We start from the raw sequence: 17,048 nt of genomic DNA, 5'->3' as shown, positions 1-17,048 counted from the left end.
GCTTTATGCCCACACAGGGAGCTACAGAAAGGTCTGTCTGTGGGTCCAACCTGCGGCCTCTGGCAGACAGGGTCCTATCCAGGATGGCCTGATCCCTCCCTCACACCACACACACCTCCAAGTCATGGTGCCTGGGGCTGCGTCCTGGATCTGGTCAGTCATGGGAAGCCTTTCTTCTCTGTCCTCGAGGATCCGAGGCCTGAGGGAGAGACGGAGGGAGGGAAGATGTACCCAGCACCTACCACAGCTGGATGCAGTCTCTGGTGCTCTGAAGGCTTTGAGGGAGAAACGAGATGAAGACTGGGAGAAGACCTTTTGGAACCGGAAGTCCCTTACTCCCACCCCATGAACTTAAGTGAAAGAGGAAGAAAACCCTCACGAGGACTTGCTGGGAGGTTCTTGAAGGGCTTTGGGGGGTGGGGAGGTTCTGCAGGTATCATCTCAGGATTGGACCTCTCCTGGAGGTGAAACAGAATCCAGGTCATGGGGCAGGATTACTTTGACCCTCATGGCTTGAAACCCCTGGCGTGAAGCTACCTGGGGGCATGATGGGGCCAGAGGCCGTGAGGGAAAGGCTGGGCAGTAACAAGTCTGAACTCAAGTCAGCCTTAGACTCTTCCCTCTCTCCAGAGCGTCATTGGCTTAAGAAACTGGATGGGAAGAGCCCTTCCTGTAGGACCTTCATGTTGAGAAGGGCTGAATCCCTTTCCTTTCGACCCTCCCTTCTGCCTTCTATGTTTGTAGAGTGTCTTTGCCAACCTAAGTGCTGAGAAGACTTTAAGAACCCTCTGACAGCCTGGCACAGTGGTGCATGCCTGAAATCTCTGCAACTCGGGAGGCTGAGGTAGGAGGATTGCAAGTTTGAGGCCAGCCTCAGCAACTTAATGAGACCCTATCTCAAAAAAAAAAAAAAAAGAAAGGGCTGGGGATCTAGCTTGGTGACAGAGCACTCCTGGGTACATTCCCTCGGGTGGAAGTGTTGAGGACAGTAAGAATCTTCTGGGGAAAAGGGTCATCTTGCCTTTTTCTCCCTCAGGCTGGTGGCAGGGGTGGGTGGGGAACATGTCAGCCAATCTTATCTGAAAAATTTCGTCTTGTCTTAAAAATCCAAGGGATTCCTTTCAATTAAAGTTCTTTCCACTGTGGCTCAAACCCCATTTTCTCGTTTCTTAGGCCTCATCTATTTTCTCTGTCCCAAGGTGGTGGTAGCGGCTTTGGGGAGTTAAGGCCCCCCTCAGGCCTGGAGTAGGTTTGGGCAGAGCCAGACCCTTTGCTGGGAATGGTGTGTGTGGACAAAGGCAGGCTGCTAGGGACGGTCTAGCCTTAGGGTCACGCCACCTCTCTCTCCACTGACCTCCCTGAAGTCCCCTCCAGCTTTCATCAGGGCTGGTGTGGTGGTGGGGGTGATGGTGGTCCCCTTGCTCGGGGTAGTTTTAGGAGGTGAGGCGCCCTCATGTCCGACTTTCCCCATCTCTGCACACCAGCAGCAACCTCCTCCTCCCTGGCGGGCCTGCCTCTGTGTCCCTGCCCAGTGTCCCTGCCAATGCTGGACCTGTTGCCTTGTTGGGTGGGCAGCAGAAGCCCCCCTGGAGCAGGGCCCCAGGGGTCTGCTGCTGCAGAGGAGAGACTGGAAGCAGGGTTGAGCTAGCAAGAAACCCCCAGGCCCTCAGCCTACCTGTTGAGAAAGAGGCGCTGGTTGGAGCTGGGAGGGAAGGGGGCAGGGCGGCAGCCTGCAGGGAAAGCCAGCCCGAGATGCTGCGGGGAAGCGCAGGCGGGGAATAGAGCCGCGGGGATGGTTGGCAGGGGTCTGGCTGGCGCCCAGCGGCCTTGTTGCTGCGGAAGAGGCCCGTGCAGCTCCTCCGCCCCTTTTCTCCCTCGGCTTGGCTCCCTGCCTGCCAGCTTCTCGGCAGCCACAGAACTGGGGGTGAAGCTCCCCTCCCAGCTCCCCTGGTCTGCTCGCCGGTCTCTGCCTGGCTCTGTCCCTTTGTTTCTCCGTCTCTGATTGTTTGTTCACCTCTCTCCAGAGTCGGGCACCTCCGTCTCCCCCTTTTTCTTCCCCTCCTCTAGTTCCAGTATCTCAATAGGGTGACCCCAACAACATTCCTGAGAGGAGGACGTCGCAGAGGCAGGGAAGGCTCTGGTGACCGGTGGCCTAGGGGCCTGGCAGAGAGAAATGGGAAGAGGCACCCGGAGCAGGGAGGGGAGGTGCAGCCTTAGCCCGAGGCTGCACATCGCTCTCCTGCCTAGCAACCTGTTGGGGAGCTGTGAGTCCTCTGAGCGCCCACTCCCCGAGTTGCTGGAGAGCGATCCCCACCAGGAGCCGGGTGTGGCCAGGATCAGAGTGGGCAGTAAGACGCGACGGCAGGTCCAGGTTGTGCGCAGCGTCCCCTCGAGCATTCCCAGCGCAAGGAGGTTTCTGCCTTGGTGGTGGAAGCCGGAGGCCTCCGTTTAAGTTAATCACATTATGCTCTGGGGAGCAATATGGGAATTGGAGTGAGATCTGGAGGGAATCCACACACACACACACACACACACACACACACACACACACACTGCAGCGTGGAGCACAATGCTGCCACCGCCACCCGGGCTCCCACCGCTGCCGCTCCTTCCCGCAAGCAGACGCCAGGAGACTGACACCACCTCTGCCGGGTCCCCACTGCCTCTCCGGCGCGCTCCCCTTGCTCAGAAGTTCCCGGGGTGCTGCGCCTCTCCCTCCCGCCGGCCAGGGAAGCAGGGAGGCAGAGGCTGGAGGCTGGCACGCCGCCACGGAGGGGAACCGAAGGGGAGCCGCCGGAGAAAGTCCCCAAGGGTGGAAGCGCCGTGCCTCCGCCCGTGTCCCCAGTGGGGGGCTACGCGAAGATGGAGCCAGGTCCGGACCGCGCCGCTGGACCGCCACCCTGCTTCTCCCGTTAGAGGGTGCAGGACGCTCGGGCTGCTCCTCCGGGCCAAGGATCCGGGAGACCCCGGGAGCAGGGCGTTCGCCTTCCTCTCCTGCATCCCCCACTGGGCGCCCAGGCGCAGCTCGACCCTCTCCACTGACCCCTGAGCCCCAGGCACACTCTCGGGGGGCAGCATGACTCGGCTGAGCTGGTGCTTCTCCTGCGTGGTCCGATGGGGCCAGTACTTCTTCTCGTGCCTCCTGCCCCTGCGCTTCTGCTTCCGCAGCCAGGTAAACGCCTGCCTCACCTGGCCTTCCAACCCTCAGCCCCACCCTCCATCCCAGGCTCCTAGGCAAAGGATTTGATTGATCACCCTCCCATTCTCAGGGACACACCATCGTGGCGCTGTCAACTGCGCTCTCATAAGAGTTTGGGGACTCCTGGGGAGTCCCTGCCCGTGCTGCCCCGAGCCAGAGCCGTCAGTGGCTGTCCCTCTTCCCCAGCGCACAGCCCTCAGCATCTTGGATTTGAGTTGAAGTCTGAGCACCACAGTCTTGGGAAGGCGGGGAGATTTGGATATAGAGGAAGGTTTCTGGGGGTTTTAGACCATCTCAAATTTCTGTGAGAAGAGGAGGTGTATTCTGGAAATGCACCCATCTCTATCCCCAGACTTAAGGCCTGGAGCAAAAGTGAGCTGCTTCAGGAGGGACTTCCCATCTCTTCAGGAGAATGGAGGGAACAGGGAACTGGACAGAGAGATGGCCAGGCCCAGGGAGGGAGCTGCAGCGGGGTTATTGGGCAGAGGTCCGGCAGGACCTGCCTGCTGTAGGTGGGGTTCTGGTTGAATGGACCTGCTGGGATCCTTCTAGAGAGATCCCCGACAGTGCTTCAGGGGGTGGGGGTGGGGAATGTTGGCCAGCAGGTGGAAGTGGGGACATAGCCACAGAAAACACTGCCCATAATCTTAAATTCTCCCCTGGAGAGGCAGGGGGACCCCAAGAGCATGACTAAGAGCCCACAGCAGTCTCCAGAACTAGGATTCCAGAGAGGGAGGTCCCTGGATTTTGGACCTATCTCTTCACTCCCTTGGGTTCCAGATGGGGGACAGTACCCTAATCTGGTGAAGGGTGCCAGATGTGGAGGCAGCCTGCCTGGCTGTGAATTCTGGCTCTCCCAGTTATTAACTGTGGACTCCAGAAAGTTACATAATCTGCCTGTATCTTAGTTTTCTCATCTGTAAAATAGGGACAATAAAAATATCAACGTCATTGAGTATGGCGAGTATTCAATGAGATGATTCATTGAAAGTGTTTAAAATGTGCCTACTCTATAGTAGGCATTCAATAAAAGTCAGGGCTATATTCATTATTATTGTCCCCCCTTTCAGCATGGACCTCCCTCTTGTAGACCCTTAGGCAGGTTAGGGATGGAGAAATTCCTCCCACTATCCATTCTTCCCATCCAAATGGATGGGAAAGATTCTCCTACTCCTAGGGAACCTGAAGTTCTAGCTCTTTCTCGAAGTGCTTCCTCTGAGCCTCAGTTTCCCTCTCTGGCATTCCGCAGTGGGGAAAGGTGCCAGCAGGCTTCTGCTCCAGTTACCCAAGGTATGCTTTGAAATCTTCCAGCACAATGCATTGTCCCCAGGGATTGGCTGGGAGGCAGGCGCTGCAGCTGAGGAGCGCAGGGCTGGAGCCCATCCACATTTCAATGGGCTCTGAGTTCAGATGCTGCGAAGACTGGAGTTTCAGATTTGGGAAAAAGCAATCTGCAGTGGGCAATGGCCAGCCGGGACCAGGTCAGTGGAACCCTGGGCTGCTTAGCGATTCCCCCTACTCAGTTGCAGGGATAGAGGATGAGTGAGCCACCTTGCCCATCTCTCCAACTCCTAAGGGGCCAGGACTGGAGCTGGGAGCTGGCATGAGGGGCCGCAAGCTGCCTCCTCCAGCCTTTGAGAGGCCTGAGTCAGGCAGGAAATTAGAGCTGAGGAAGAGATCAAGATCACGGAACTGAGCTCTGGGTAGGATCTTATTAAAAATGATTGAGGGTGGGTCCAGATGCCCACTCCACCCAGAGTGCTGGTGGAGAAGACTTGGGGGAGGGAAGAAATTGCTGTGACTGTGCGTCTTCCTGTGTCAGCTGGGGAAACTGAGGCTTGGACAGGACCTGTCCATGTCCTTGGAACTCTGTCTGTCCTCCCAGAGAGCACATCATAGATTTCTGGAGTGCAAGGGAGTAATCTTGGTCTCAGAGGAATGGTGGATGTGGGAGCTGGGGCAGGACCTCCTCTGGCCGTGTGGGGCCTTGGTGGGCACTGGGATCAAGTGCCTGGTGCTCCAGGCTGAATGTGGGTGGGGTGTGGGGAGGCAGCATGTTTTAACTGGAAGGGGAGCCCCAGGAGCAGTGGGGAGACCCTGTCTGCATCTAAATATCATGTTGGTTTTTCTGGAGCCCCTGGAGAGCCGCCAGTCTCATGTTGACCCCTGTAATAGTAGCACTGTCCTTGGCCTCCCTCCGTGTGTCCCTGCTCCTGGCCTCCACTGAGCCAGACCTGAGCTCAGCTGAACCCCTTCTTGGAGCCCCAGGGCCAGCCCTTTGCGAAGGAGTGAAGAGGACAGTTAACACAGCACCATCCGTGGGTACATAACCTCTTGTTCCTGCGTGATGACTGTATTGCTCCTGGAGCAGGGAGAGAATTCTCCATCCCTGGGAGAGTGGAATGAAATACTCTGGGTTCCATTGGCACATATCCTAGCTGTGTGACTCCAGCAAGTTGCTAAAACTCTCTGTGCCTTTGCACTTGTAAAATGAGGGTTGATAGGAGGCTTAAAGAGGATACAAATGACAGTTAATTAATGTTACTCTTTCCTGGGTCAGGGGCAAAGTGGCAGAGTCTAGGCGGGGAAAGGAAGGTGGACCCAAGAGCTGAGGGTACTGTGTCAGATTCCTGTGACTCTTGTGTTGGGCTCTGCAGTTGGGTGGGTGGCAGTGAGGAACCCTGTGTGCAGTGTACCCTGTAGGCCGGAGGGAGGCGCAGTAGATGTGGCCCCAGGGTGAAAGTGGCCTGTGGCAGGTCTGCGGGAGGAAGCCGAGAGCCCTGCATGGGCCCTACCATGACCATTCACCAGGGGCTTAGGAGGAAGCTGGGACCTGGGAGTCAAGAAAGGAAACGGAGCCCAGCCTCTGATGGCTCTGTGACCTCAGGCAGGCGGACCACAGAGCAGTCAACTGTTGAACAAGTAGGCAGGATGGCTGAGAGGTGCCCCAAGATCAAAACGTCCTGGTGGACATTTAATGTATCCTTCAAAGAGGAGGAAAGGGAAAAAAATGTTCAAGTCCTTAAAATTGCATTTTTTGGTCTTTTGTAAAAAAAAAAAAAATTATAGATTTGGGACTTCTCATGTCAGATCCAAAGAGTTGACGATAGGGCTTGTGTTGGCGCATGCCATTGTGTCCGGAGCTGAAGGGCACAGTATCTTCTTTAACTGGAGTCTGTCCTGCTCAGGTCCCCAGAGTCCCCTGGCCTGCCCCCTCAAGCTAGCTTCCCTCTGGCCCCTGAAGACTCTTGCTGTGATCCTTGCCTCAGGGACGGGCAAACTTTTCCTTTTTTTGCAGAACTGGGGGCGGAACCCAGGGCGTGCTGGGCCAGGACTCCACTGAGCTGTCCCCACAGCCCAGGTACAACTTTGTGATGTTCAAATGTTCGGAAGAATGAACTGAGCAGAGCTGGGGCCTTAGCTTGGGAAGTTTTAGTCCCACCGGAGGTGGTGCTAGAAGGGCCTTGGAGACCGGGGGCCTGGCCATTTTGCAGGTGGGGACGCTGAGGAATGGAGAGGTTGAGAGCCAGGCTTGGGCTCCCTGGGCCATGAGCTCAGTCCTGTGCACTCTGACTCTTCCCTCTGCTCTGCTCAGTCACCTCTGGCCCTGTGCCAGTGCCAAGGCTCCGCAGTCCTGCCCCTGTTTCTTCGGCTGGTGTTGCGCAGTGGGAAAGAGGGACGGGCAGGAGCCAGGGAGGTCTCCTGCTTACAGAGGGAAGAGCCTGAATTAACCGCCAACCTGTTGCTGAAATGCCTGGCTGGGAGGAGGTGGGACGGCATAGGGAGGCGGCCGGGTCCTGAGGCTCCTGGGATGGCCCACCAGTGCCTACTGTGGGTGTGCTGCCTGTGAGGGAGGGTCCAGGCACAGGTGGGGCTCCGGGAATCAGCAAGTCACCCCGAGAGCCTGCAGCCTGAGGGGCTGGCAGCAGGAAGACCTCGGTGCTGACGGGTGGGTATGGCTGCAAGTCTGCCCAAGGCTCATTCAAGAGGGAGAGAAGGGAGATCTGGGAAGGAAATAGTAGGAAAATTTACTAGGATCCATTTGTGGATGGATGAATTCGTTCATTCTTCAACCCTGCCTGGCACCTGCGGTCTGCCCGGCTCTAGGGATATAAAGGACAGGATATGTCCTTGTCCAAGGAACTCACTCATGTGCAGGTAGGGAGAGACATCTGCCTGTGAAGGAGGAATAGTGGGTGACAAGCCTCTATACACAGTTAGAGATACCTGCAGGGGCAGAGGATGACCTTCAACAGGGAGGATGGTGGTTAGGTAGCAGCAGGGACTTCCTGAAGAGAGAGGTTAAGGAATAGGTGAGAACCCCATGGTCTTGGAAGAGGAATAGGGGAATCTTGGAGGCAGGGCTCCTCAGAGGGAACCCCCAGCACCAAAGTTATTGGCTTGCCGTCCAGTCCCCGTTGAGGTAACTAAGGTGGCGGCAGACCTAGGGGCAGTAGGGCCCCTTCAGGGTGCGTGGGAGATAGACTGGAGTTGCTGTGACTTAATGTCACTGTGACTTAGTCTTTGGTTTGATTTCCAGCATTTCTGAGAAGCTCCAAGGTGATTTCTCAGAACTCCCGAGATCGCTGCCTGGAGACGCGTCTTAGCCAACAGCAAAGGGGGTGGGCACAGGCGGGGGAGAGGAGTGGAACGGCTCTGGGGATATTAGGGCTGCCCACAGAGCCCTTGAACTTGAGGGGCTAGAAAGGCTGGCCAGGCAGGTGATGATGCCAAGGCAGAGGGTGGGCTCAGAGCTCTGAGAGAGTCAGTCCCACTCTGCTCCAGCCAAGGGGGAGAGGAGGCTGTGCAGGGCTCTGTCTGTGGACACAGCTGTGGCTGTGGGACCAGTTGCACATGGAGCTCCATCTCTTTCAGTGTTGGCTCACTTGAACCCCAGCAGGCCTGGGAGTGGGGGGCCTGGATAGGGGGTGCAGGCTAGGCAGCATCGTTCCCAGCCTCATGGCTCTGCAGAAGGATCTAGGGAAGGAGGGAGAGGGGGCCCAGATGCCTCGCTCTAACTTCTTTACCAGAAAAAGGACCCTTAGCTAGGCACCTGTCTAAGAGGACCAGAATTAGACACCCCACTGCATTGTTCTTCTCTGCCTTCTCAGAATCACCAATGATGCTGACGCCCTTGTGCATTGCTTCCCTCTTGTTCTTGGGGCTTCTGGGTAGATAGCTTGGCTGGACTCTGATTGGGAGTCTGCCCACCTGGCCGGACAGGTCCACATGATGGGAGACGGGAGCAGCCAGCTGTAGAGACTCAACCCTGGGGCTGCCTTGTATGTGGCTGATAAAGAGTAGGGGGCATGGTCCTGGGTGAGCGGGGGAGAGTCAGGGATATGCAACCCCTCACCCACGTGGCCCGAGACATGCGTGTGTACGGGAGCCCAGGCCCGAGGACTTTCTTGCTAAGTTACTCAGTCCAGGAAAATGGTCTCCAAGGCCTACTCTGGGCGGGGCTCCGTCCTCAGCCTCGGGTTTGTGTGGTTGGACAGTCCGTGTGTGTATCCACACAAGGGCGTGGGGCTGAGCCCTCTCTCCCTCCCCAGGACAGCTCCAAAGAGCAGAGCAGTGATTCACAGGCCCCCACCCACCCTTGCTGGGGCCAGTCATGGCCAGAGCTCCAGGAGGACATTTTTTTATTATTATTTTCTTTTGGGGGGGGGACCGGTAGTTCATCCAGACAATGAGGGCCTGGGGCAGATTCTGCTGTCGTCCCCTGAGTGGCTCTTGGGAAACACATTTGGGTTCTGTACTTCTTGTTCTTCCCACCCTCCAGACACCAAACTGGTGGCCCTGGGCAAAGGCAGGGGAGCAGGTTGGGGAGGGCAGGGGGCAGGGGACACCGTGGGGAAGCAGGAGGCTGGACGGTGGGAGGCAGAACAGGGCTGGGAGGCGGTGGGAGGAGGAGGAGGAAGTGGGAAATGCAAACCAAATGTTGGCCCAGGGTACAGTCAAGAAAAACAGACTCTCGCGGGAGCTCGGAGCGGGGCTCCCTTTCAGAAGGGCAGGAAGGGCTGGGACAGATGTTTGGAGGAAAGAAAGAAAGAAGAGGGGAAAAAAAAGAAATAGGAAAAAGCTGGAAGGAGCTCTGCAGCCTGGGGGCAGGGCCCTGCTTGCAGCGCGGTTCCTCCTGTGTCAAGGCCTGTCCTGGCTCCCAGCCTGCCTGTGGGCACCAGGGTCTGTTCTCAGTGTGCGTGTGCAAGCCGGGGTGTGTTCTGAGGCCAGGAAGGCACGCGAGTGTATTGGGTGCAGGGAGAGGCCGAGGAACCCTGCGAGTGCATCCCGAGCAGTCTGTCTGTCCGTCAGTGGTCTGCGGGGTTTCTGGAGCCAGGACCCTGGGCTGGGCTGCGTGGAGGGGCAGATCCCAGCTCTGCCAGCCCCAAATCAGGCAAGGGCAGGAGGAGCCTCGGGGGGCTCCTCGGGCTTGTCTGTCTGGGGGGCTGGCGTCAGGGGGCCCTGCCCACAGTGGCTGTCCCTTTGCCCTGTCCCCTTCACACCCCCTGCCAAGACGAGCTTCTGACCCCCATCGCCACCAGTGGAGCCTGGGAGGAGGGAGGAGAGAGGAGGCTGGGACAGGGGGTGGAGTGGGGGAAGGAGGAGGAGGAGAGGGAGGGAGGGCTGAGGCCGGGAGGCCTGGCGATGCTGTCTGGCGGCCGCAGAGGACTCGGCTCTTCTCTTCTGCCTGCTTGGTGGGTGCCGTGAGCTCAGGGGGGCCCTCTGAAGGCGCCCGCGGGACCCAAGGGACGGGACCCACGGAAGATGACGTGGATCTGTCTGTCCTGCATGCTCTGGGTAGGTCGGGCTGCTTCAGCTCCGAGGTCCCCCCACCCTCCGCCATCCCCCAGCTGAGCGCCTGGAGGGGTGGTGTTGGGGTGAAGGCGTCCCTACAGGACGGACTGGCCTGAGCATCTGTCAGCTGCAGGACCTTCCCCCACAGGGCCCGGGTCTGATCCTCGGGGTCAGTCTATGCGCTTCTCCTCCCAGCCCCCCAGCTGGGTCAGGTACTGCAAGGAGACAGAGCCAGGAGAAGCTTCTCTGGAGCCTCTCTTGCCCCCTCCTCCTACTGGGGTGAAAATTCTTCACTCCCCTCGGTGGCTCGGTGCAAGGGTCTGTGGAGGGGCCTGCGGTGGGGCTGGGGGACAGGGAACTCTCACCTAGACCATTAAATCTGGCAAAGCTGGGTTGGGGGATTCTCGGATTCCACAACTTTTATCCCTTTGAGACCCAATTTCAGCTTTGATCCTTTGCCACCCGAGTCTCCATAGCCCCCCATCCTTACCAAGGCCTCTCCACCCCAAGGGAGGGGGCAGATTTAGGAAGGTGGCCGGGGGGGGGGGCAAGGGTGCCTGGGGATGGGCAGACAGTCGTGGGGGCACGTGGTGAGGGTTAAATTCTCGAAGCCGGTCTTGGGCAGAGGCTCCTGGGAAAGGGGGGAGGGGAAGCTGACTCTTACCAAAGGGGTGGGGGCAGAGGCATGCGGAGACCCCTTCCTCCCAGAGGCTCCTGAGGGCTGCCTGGGCTGGGAGAAGGCATGTGCAGGGTCAGGAGGGCGAGGAAGTCATCCCTGGCTGAGGTTCACCTCGGCTTCAGAGTGATGGCGGGTTTGGGGGAGGGGCTTCAGACCCGGGATCCAGATGTGGCCTTTCCTGCCCCTTTCCCTGTCTGGCCAGTCCTAGGAAGGCTCAGGCAAGCCCAGGCTGGGGACAGCTGTGGGAAACCAGACTTGGGCAGCCAGGTGTGCTTGGTGCAGAAAGGGGAAAGGTGGAGTTGGGGTGGCTTGTGGGGCTGGGTGTTCCACGCAGTGGACGACGCAATCAACAGCTGTGGTTGGCTGGGCAGCTGTTGGCATCTGTAAAATGGGAGCCTTGGCCAAGTTCGTTTCTGTGCTGAGGATGGAGGTGGGTCGCTGGGGAGCCCTGCAGCAGGAAGGACAGCAGTTAGATCTCCAGGGGTACATGCAGAAAGGGCTATATTGGCTGCTTCCGCTGGGAGGTTTGGGGCAAGCCCCAAAGGTGAACTGAGGAGGCAGAGAAAGGGATCGCAGAGCAGGAGACTCCACGTCCCCATGCCTGGGGCAGTGCTTGGCATGAAGAGTGGGGAGAGGGTGCTGGTGACGAGGGCAGGTGTGACTGCTGCCTGCTTGGGTTTCTTTAAGACCGGAGGAGCCTGCATCCTCCCTGGGTTCTTTTCCTGTCCTCTTTCCTAGGGTCCCATCTTCATCCCTTCCAGCTGGCCTGGCCTGCACACCCTCTGACCGGGGCCGGGGGCGGTGGTCCACTGGTCAGAGGGAGCAGTCCTGGAATGCCAGGTTCTGGCCCCATCTCCAACTGCCCGAGGCAGCTGTACCAGCTCCCTTCCTCTTCCTCCCAGATGGGCCTCAGCCGAGGTGGGGTATGTTTGTGGCAGGGAGTGCAGCGGTCACCAGAGTCCCTGGCAGCTGTGCTGGGGAGGCAGCTTTTGCTTTGAGGGGCTCCTGGTGGGAGGTATGTGGATATCGATGGCAGGCAAGGCTGGGCTCAGATTCCAGTTCCACCATTTACCAGTTGGGCAGTGTTGACGGAGCCTCAGTTTCCTAATCTGCAAAGTGTGTGTGTGTATGTGTGTGTGTGTGTGTGTGTGTGTGTGTGTGTGTGTAGTACACAACTTACATGGCTGGGGAGAGGATGGAGGTAATGCATGTCAAAGGATCAAGCACGCAGGCACACAGTAGGTGCTCAATAAATGCTGGTCCTTCTCTCACTCCACAACCTCGTGCTTGGCTCAGGGTTTCCCCGTATCCCAGACACGATGGGGGAGGATCCCCCTGGGAAGGCTATGGTGGGACAGGGTCCTGCTCCTTGGCTGACTTCTGGCTGTCCAGGACTCCACCCACTTCTGGGGCCAAGAATGGCTGGATCTGTAGCCTCAGGGAAGTAGATCAAGGCATGGTTTGGAGGAGGTGGATCTTGCGCCCCGGGAACGGGGGCATATGTGTGTATATGTGCTCACATGTCCCCTGTCTGGGGAGAGCTGCAGATGTTTCCACAAAGTAATACATCTGTAGCACATCGCTCTAACAAGCTCTAGGAATAAAAATCACTTTATTAGCTGAAGAGCAGAGCTATATATTATGCATAACTCGATTTTCTCATCAAATGCTTCCATTTGCAATTACAAAGTCAAGTATGGTTTATTTAGAAAATAATTACACGCCTATTAATTGAGGCGTTTTGGTGCAGCGCGGGTGGAGTGAGTGTCACAGGCCCTTCCTTCCACGACAAACTTGCTCTGTCCTCAGGAACTGGGAAGGGGCTCATTAGGGTGGTCCCCGAGGTAGGGGCTGGGGATCAAGTACAGCCCTGGGCCTTCCCTGAGCAAGCTGTGTGGCCTAGGGCTGGACACTTGACTCTTCTGGACCTCACAGACACTTGGACACTGTTCTCTAAGGCCACTTCCAGCTGCAGACAATGATGTGCTCTGTTTGCTACAGCTGGTGTCCTGCCCGGTGCTGAGCACACAGTTTTGTCACAAGGGTCCTCGTGAGCCCCTTGTGTGTGGTTCCTGCCAGGTAGATCCCAGCCGGACCTTTCCTTTGTGAAGTCACTGTCTTTGCATTGGTTCATCTGTCAGGGGCTGGGGACGAGGTTAGGCTGCATGAGCCTCACCAGGGTCTGAAATAAAACCCTTCTTTTGCAAAGTTAAAAAAAAAATGACACGTGAGGCCCAGAATTGGGGAGAAATACCACACTCTCCGCAGTGTTGTGGGAAGTGCAGTGTGCTGGCTGAGAGTGCAGTGCCTGGGTTTGATCCCGGCCCCACCACTTGGTAGCTGTGGGACCCTAGCCGCGCACTGTCACATCTCCGTGCCTTGGTTTTTCTATCTATCTGTAGGTTTGTTAGGCTTTTTTTTTTTCTTTGTGATTCTGGGGATCACACCCAAGGCCTCGTGATGCTCTCTGTGCTCACCACTAAGCCACGTCCTCAGCCCAGTTGCTTTCAATGAGCACCACACATGTGTGCATTAGTATCGCACGCCCACTAAGAGCTCGGTCAATGTTAGCTTTTTTCCTAGGATGGCGCATTTTTAAGGCCACCCAGCAAGTCACAGTCGAGGACTAGAACCTGACCTGCTGCCTCCCCATCCAGGATTTTCCATGCTTGGATTATTTCAGGGCATTCAGGGGCAATGTGAATGGGATCACTGACATAACGCAAAGATCCCCAAAAGTGCAGGTCATTTCCTGCAGTGGTCAGAGCGCAGACTCGGACACTAGACAGTGGTTGCAAATCCTGGCTCTGCTGCTGACTGCTGTGTGGTCCTAGCGAGTTGTTCAGCCTCCCTGTGCCTCTCCTGAGCACATCCTTCACTTACACCCTTTCACTTGAAGCTCACTGTAATTCTGTGAGAAAGGAAGGGAAGAATAGTCCCCGTCTAGGGTCAAGGGAAAGGGGACTGAGGGAGGGGAAATAGGGAGCCCCAGGCTACTTGGCGTTTCTGAAAAGGGTAGGGTTTGGGGTGGGGGAGGGCATGAGAGCTCTGGGCAGAAGGGAATGCAGCCAGCAGCTCAGGGGTGGGGGCTGGAGTGGTGGAGTCACTGTGACCAAGAGACCATGCGGTCACTTGGTCATCTGAGCCCCGACCCCGACTCCCCCATGCACCTGCCCGTCTTTGTCACCATAATTATGGGAGCCTATGTTCTTCAAGCAGTTTGCAGACCCTGGTCAGATGATTATGGCATGATGAGTGTCACCAAGAGGGCAGCCGAGGGGGCATCTAAAGGGGGACCTGACCTGGATTGGAGGAAGGCGTCAGGAAAGACCTCCTTGGGAGATAAACTAGATTGAAAGGTGAGATGAGATCTCAGAAATCCAAAGGTAGGAAGTGAAGCCGGGCACCTTGGTGCACACCTGTAATCCCAGGGGAGGAGCACGAGGTCAAAGCCAGACTCAGCAATTTAGTAAGACCCTAAGCGACTCAGTGCGACCTGCCTCTAAATAAAATACAAAATACGGCTGGGGCTGGGGCTTGGTGGTCGAGTGCCCCTGAGTTCAAGCCGGGTATTAAAAAAAAAAAGATACCCAATGTAGGAAGTGAAAATCGTCAAGGACGGCTAAGACAAGGGTGAGCTGGCCAGTAGATGGCCCTTGAGGTAGAGGAGCCGGTCATGACCACAGGACATCAGGACTCCCTGAGATTGCCACCGACAGGCCACCATGGACACAGCCGTGCTTAGTGCACGGGGACTTAGGACCCTGCGCAGACAGACCTGCGTTTGAGTCTTTGTTTGGTCCTGCCCTAACTGCATGAGCCAGGGCAGGTTCCCCAGGCTCATGGTGGGACGTCATCAAGGGGATTAGACCAGGGCATCCATGCCAATCCCTCCCTGTGGCGCCCGCCCCATTCATGGGCCTCGTCTCTGCACCCTCCCAGGCCAGCAGCTGATGTCACTCAGGAGGCAAAGGGGCTCAGTGTTGGGAACCACATTATGAAAGAGCAGGGTGGGGGGGGGAGAGAAAGAGGGAGAGAGGGAGAGAGACAGAGAGACAGAGAGACAGAGACGGCCGTGGGCAGTGCTTCTGGGGTCTAGAGTATTGTCCAAACAGGTTTCCTGTGGGGAATTCTCACTGTCCTGAGCTCCAGGAAGTCATGTTGTGACGGACAGGTGGCTCTGTGACATGTCTGCAGGGTCCATGGGAGGGTAAGAGGGGCCAGTCAAGTTGGTCTATCTAGCTGTTCCCTAGGGAGGTGCTCCCCAGGAGGCTGAGGCCGAGGGCAGGTGTCTAGACGGGACCCACATTGAGGAACCGGGGATGCGGGTGGGAGAAGTGGAACCTGTGTCCAGGGAGACGGAGCCCTGTACTGGGTATGAGAAAGTTAAGCTGACATTTAAATTGGAAGCAAAGGCGACGTCCCGTGGTAAGAATTCACTCCGAGGCCACAAAGGAAGGGGAACTGAAGGAAACAGGGGAAACCGAGGTGATATCCACCCCCAAGATGTCAGCCTCAGCAGAATCGCCCAGAAACTGACAGATTCAAATGGGGGGACATTCTGTAAGACAACCATCCTGGAATCTCTAACAAACATCCACGTCATAAAAGACAAAGGAAAAGCCGACCACATGTCTGGATTGAAGGGTGAAGGAGTTCCAAATGCCAGATGGAGTGCGCGACCCCAAACTCAAAAATCAAAGTGGAAACAAAGACTCAGCTCTAATGGGTCTCCTTGGGTGGCAGGGGACTGGGGTATGGGCTGATAACAGGAGGGATTGATGTTGAACTTCCTAAGAGCAGTCAGTGTGGATGGGGACAGAGAGCCAGCAAAAGTGGCCACAGGTGGACAATTGAGAATCCAGGAGAAAGCCTCGGGGCGCTCCTCTTTCTCCAGCTTTTAAACTTTTCAAAGTAAAGCTGGGCACGGGGGTCCATTTCTGTCATCCCAGCAACTCCAGAAACGGAGGCAGGAAGATTGCAAGGTTGAGGCCAGCCTCGGGAACTTAGTGAGATCCTGTCTCAGAATAAAAAGAAAAACATAAAAATATCTGGGGATGTTGCCCAGTGGCCAAGTGCCCCTGGGTTCAATCCCAAGTGTAAACAAACATACAAACAAACAAATCGGCTTTCAAAGTAAAAAAGAGAAGACGGCAGGTGGAGAGGCTGGGGAGACTCCTGACAGTGGTCAAGGGTATCTAGGGAGACCCCTGAATTCATGAGGTTTGAATTAGGTCTTTGAGGATGTCCGGCTGCTGGATGGCCAGGGAGGCAGGGAACTGTGGCAGAGGGAACAGCCTGGGCAGATGATATGAGGGCTGTGGCTGGGGGAGGTGGGGCAGGGAGTCTCGAGTGGTTGTGGGTCTCGAGACTGGCAGGTGGGCTGGCCCCAGACCAGGCTGCTTCTGCTGGCTCACGGGAGTGTAAGACTTTTTTAAATTTTTTTTTTTTTTTTTTTTTTGCTTAATGAATATGTAATTGACTAACTTATGTGGCATACAAGTGAATTTTTGAAAAGGGTTTTTTAAAAAATATTGCCTGCTTGATGAGATCTGAGAAGATCTGACTTCCCCACCCATTTCATCCAGCTGTTAGCCACACGAGCTCAGAAAGGTGAATCAACTTTTCTAAGTCACTGTTTCCCCTGGTCTAAAGTGAAATAGGACATGAACTTCCTGTCCCACTCGACTGGGAGTACGAGATTTGCCCCGACCTACAGGGAAGTCCTGCAAGCGTTTGGGGTAGATGGGGAGGCATGGACAGTTCCTGACTGTCTGGGAAGGGCCTGGCGTGGGGGCCCAGGAGGCTGTTGCAACAGCCCTAGGCAGAAATGCCCCAGATGGGGCAAAGGCGATGGGAGTGAAAAGCACTTCAGGACAACTCAGAGGAGTGGATTCACAGGCTCTGGCGCTGGTTGGCTGGGAGGTGGGAGAGGGCGGGGAGGAGTTGAGAGTGACTCAGAGTTTTCCACTCTGGGGGACCAGGAGTTGGGCAGGACATCAGCTGGCAAGGGGTTTGGAGGAGGAGGGCACTTTTGTGTTTACGTGGAGGTGAGGTGGGTGGGGGCCGGGGGGCTCGCACTTAAGATGCCCCTGGGACTCCTGGAATCTGGGCGGCCCAGCAGGCCTCTGGCCAGGGGAGAGGGGACCTCGGGGGTGGTTGGCCAGGAGGGGGGGAGGTTGAAGTGTCCTGGTCTCATTTCGCGCACCCACTCCGGGCTGCCCTGCTCACTGGCTGGCAGGCTTGTCCCCAGGCTGCTGGGCCAGGGGGAGCCTTGTCGGGGCAAAGCTGAGGAACTTTCTTGGGGGAGCCTGGGCTATCACCCCCTTTATACCACCGTCACCTCCTCCCGCTGCTCTGCCCCACGGGCCTGGG

At 56.8% G+C, this 17,048-nt stretch overlaps 1 protein-coding gene across 6 annotated transcripts in view; it reads left to right on the top strand.

Annotated features, from left to right (window-relative positions):
- The first annotated feature begins 9,949 nt into the window (after positions 1 to 9,949).
- The window catches only part of Tns1 (tensin 1), a 179,403-nt gene continuing 172,304 nt past the window's right edge, over positions 9,950 to 17,048 (top strand). For all 6 annotated transcript variants that reach the window (XM_077803528.1, XM_077803525.1, XM_077803527.1 and 3 more), the window contains exon 1: positions 9,950 to 9,997. In XM_077803528.1, coding sequence (XP_077659654.1) covers positions 9,965 to 9,997 — 33 coding nt within the window. In that variant the 5' untranslated portion in view covers positions 9,950 to 9,964. The remainder of the gene's footprint in view (positions 9,998 to 17,048) is intronic.

Source organism: Urocitellus parryii, chromosome 1, assembly GCF_045843805.1.
Source record: "Urocitellus parryii isolate mUroPar1 chromosome 1, mUroPar1.hap1, whole genome shotgun sequence".
NCBI lineage: Eukaryota > Metazoa > Chordata > Mammalia > Rodentia > Sciuridae > Urocitellus > Urocitellus parryii.
Note: the sequence above shows the minus strand (reverse complement) of the source record. Positions and strands in the feature narration are given on the sequence as shown.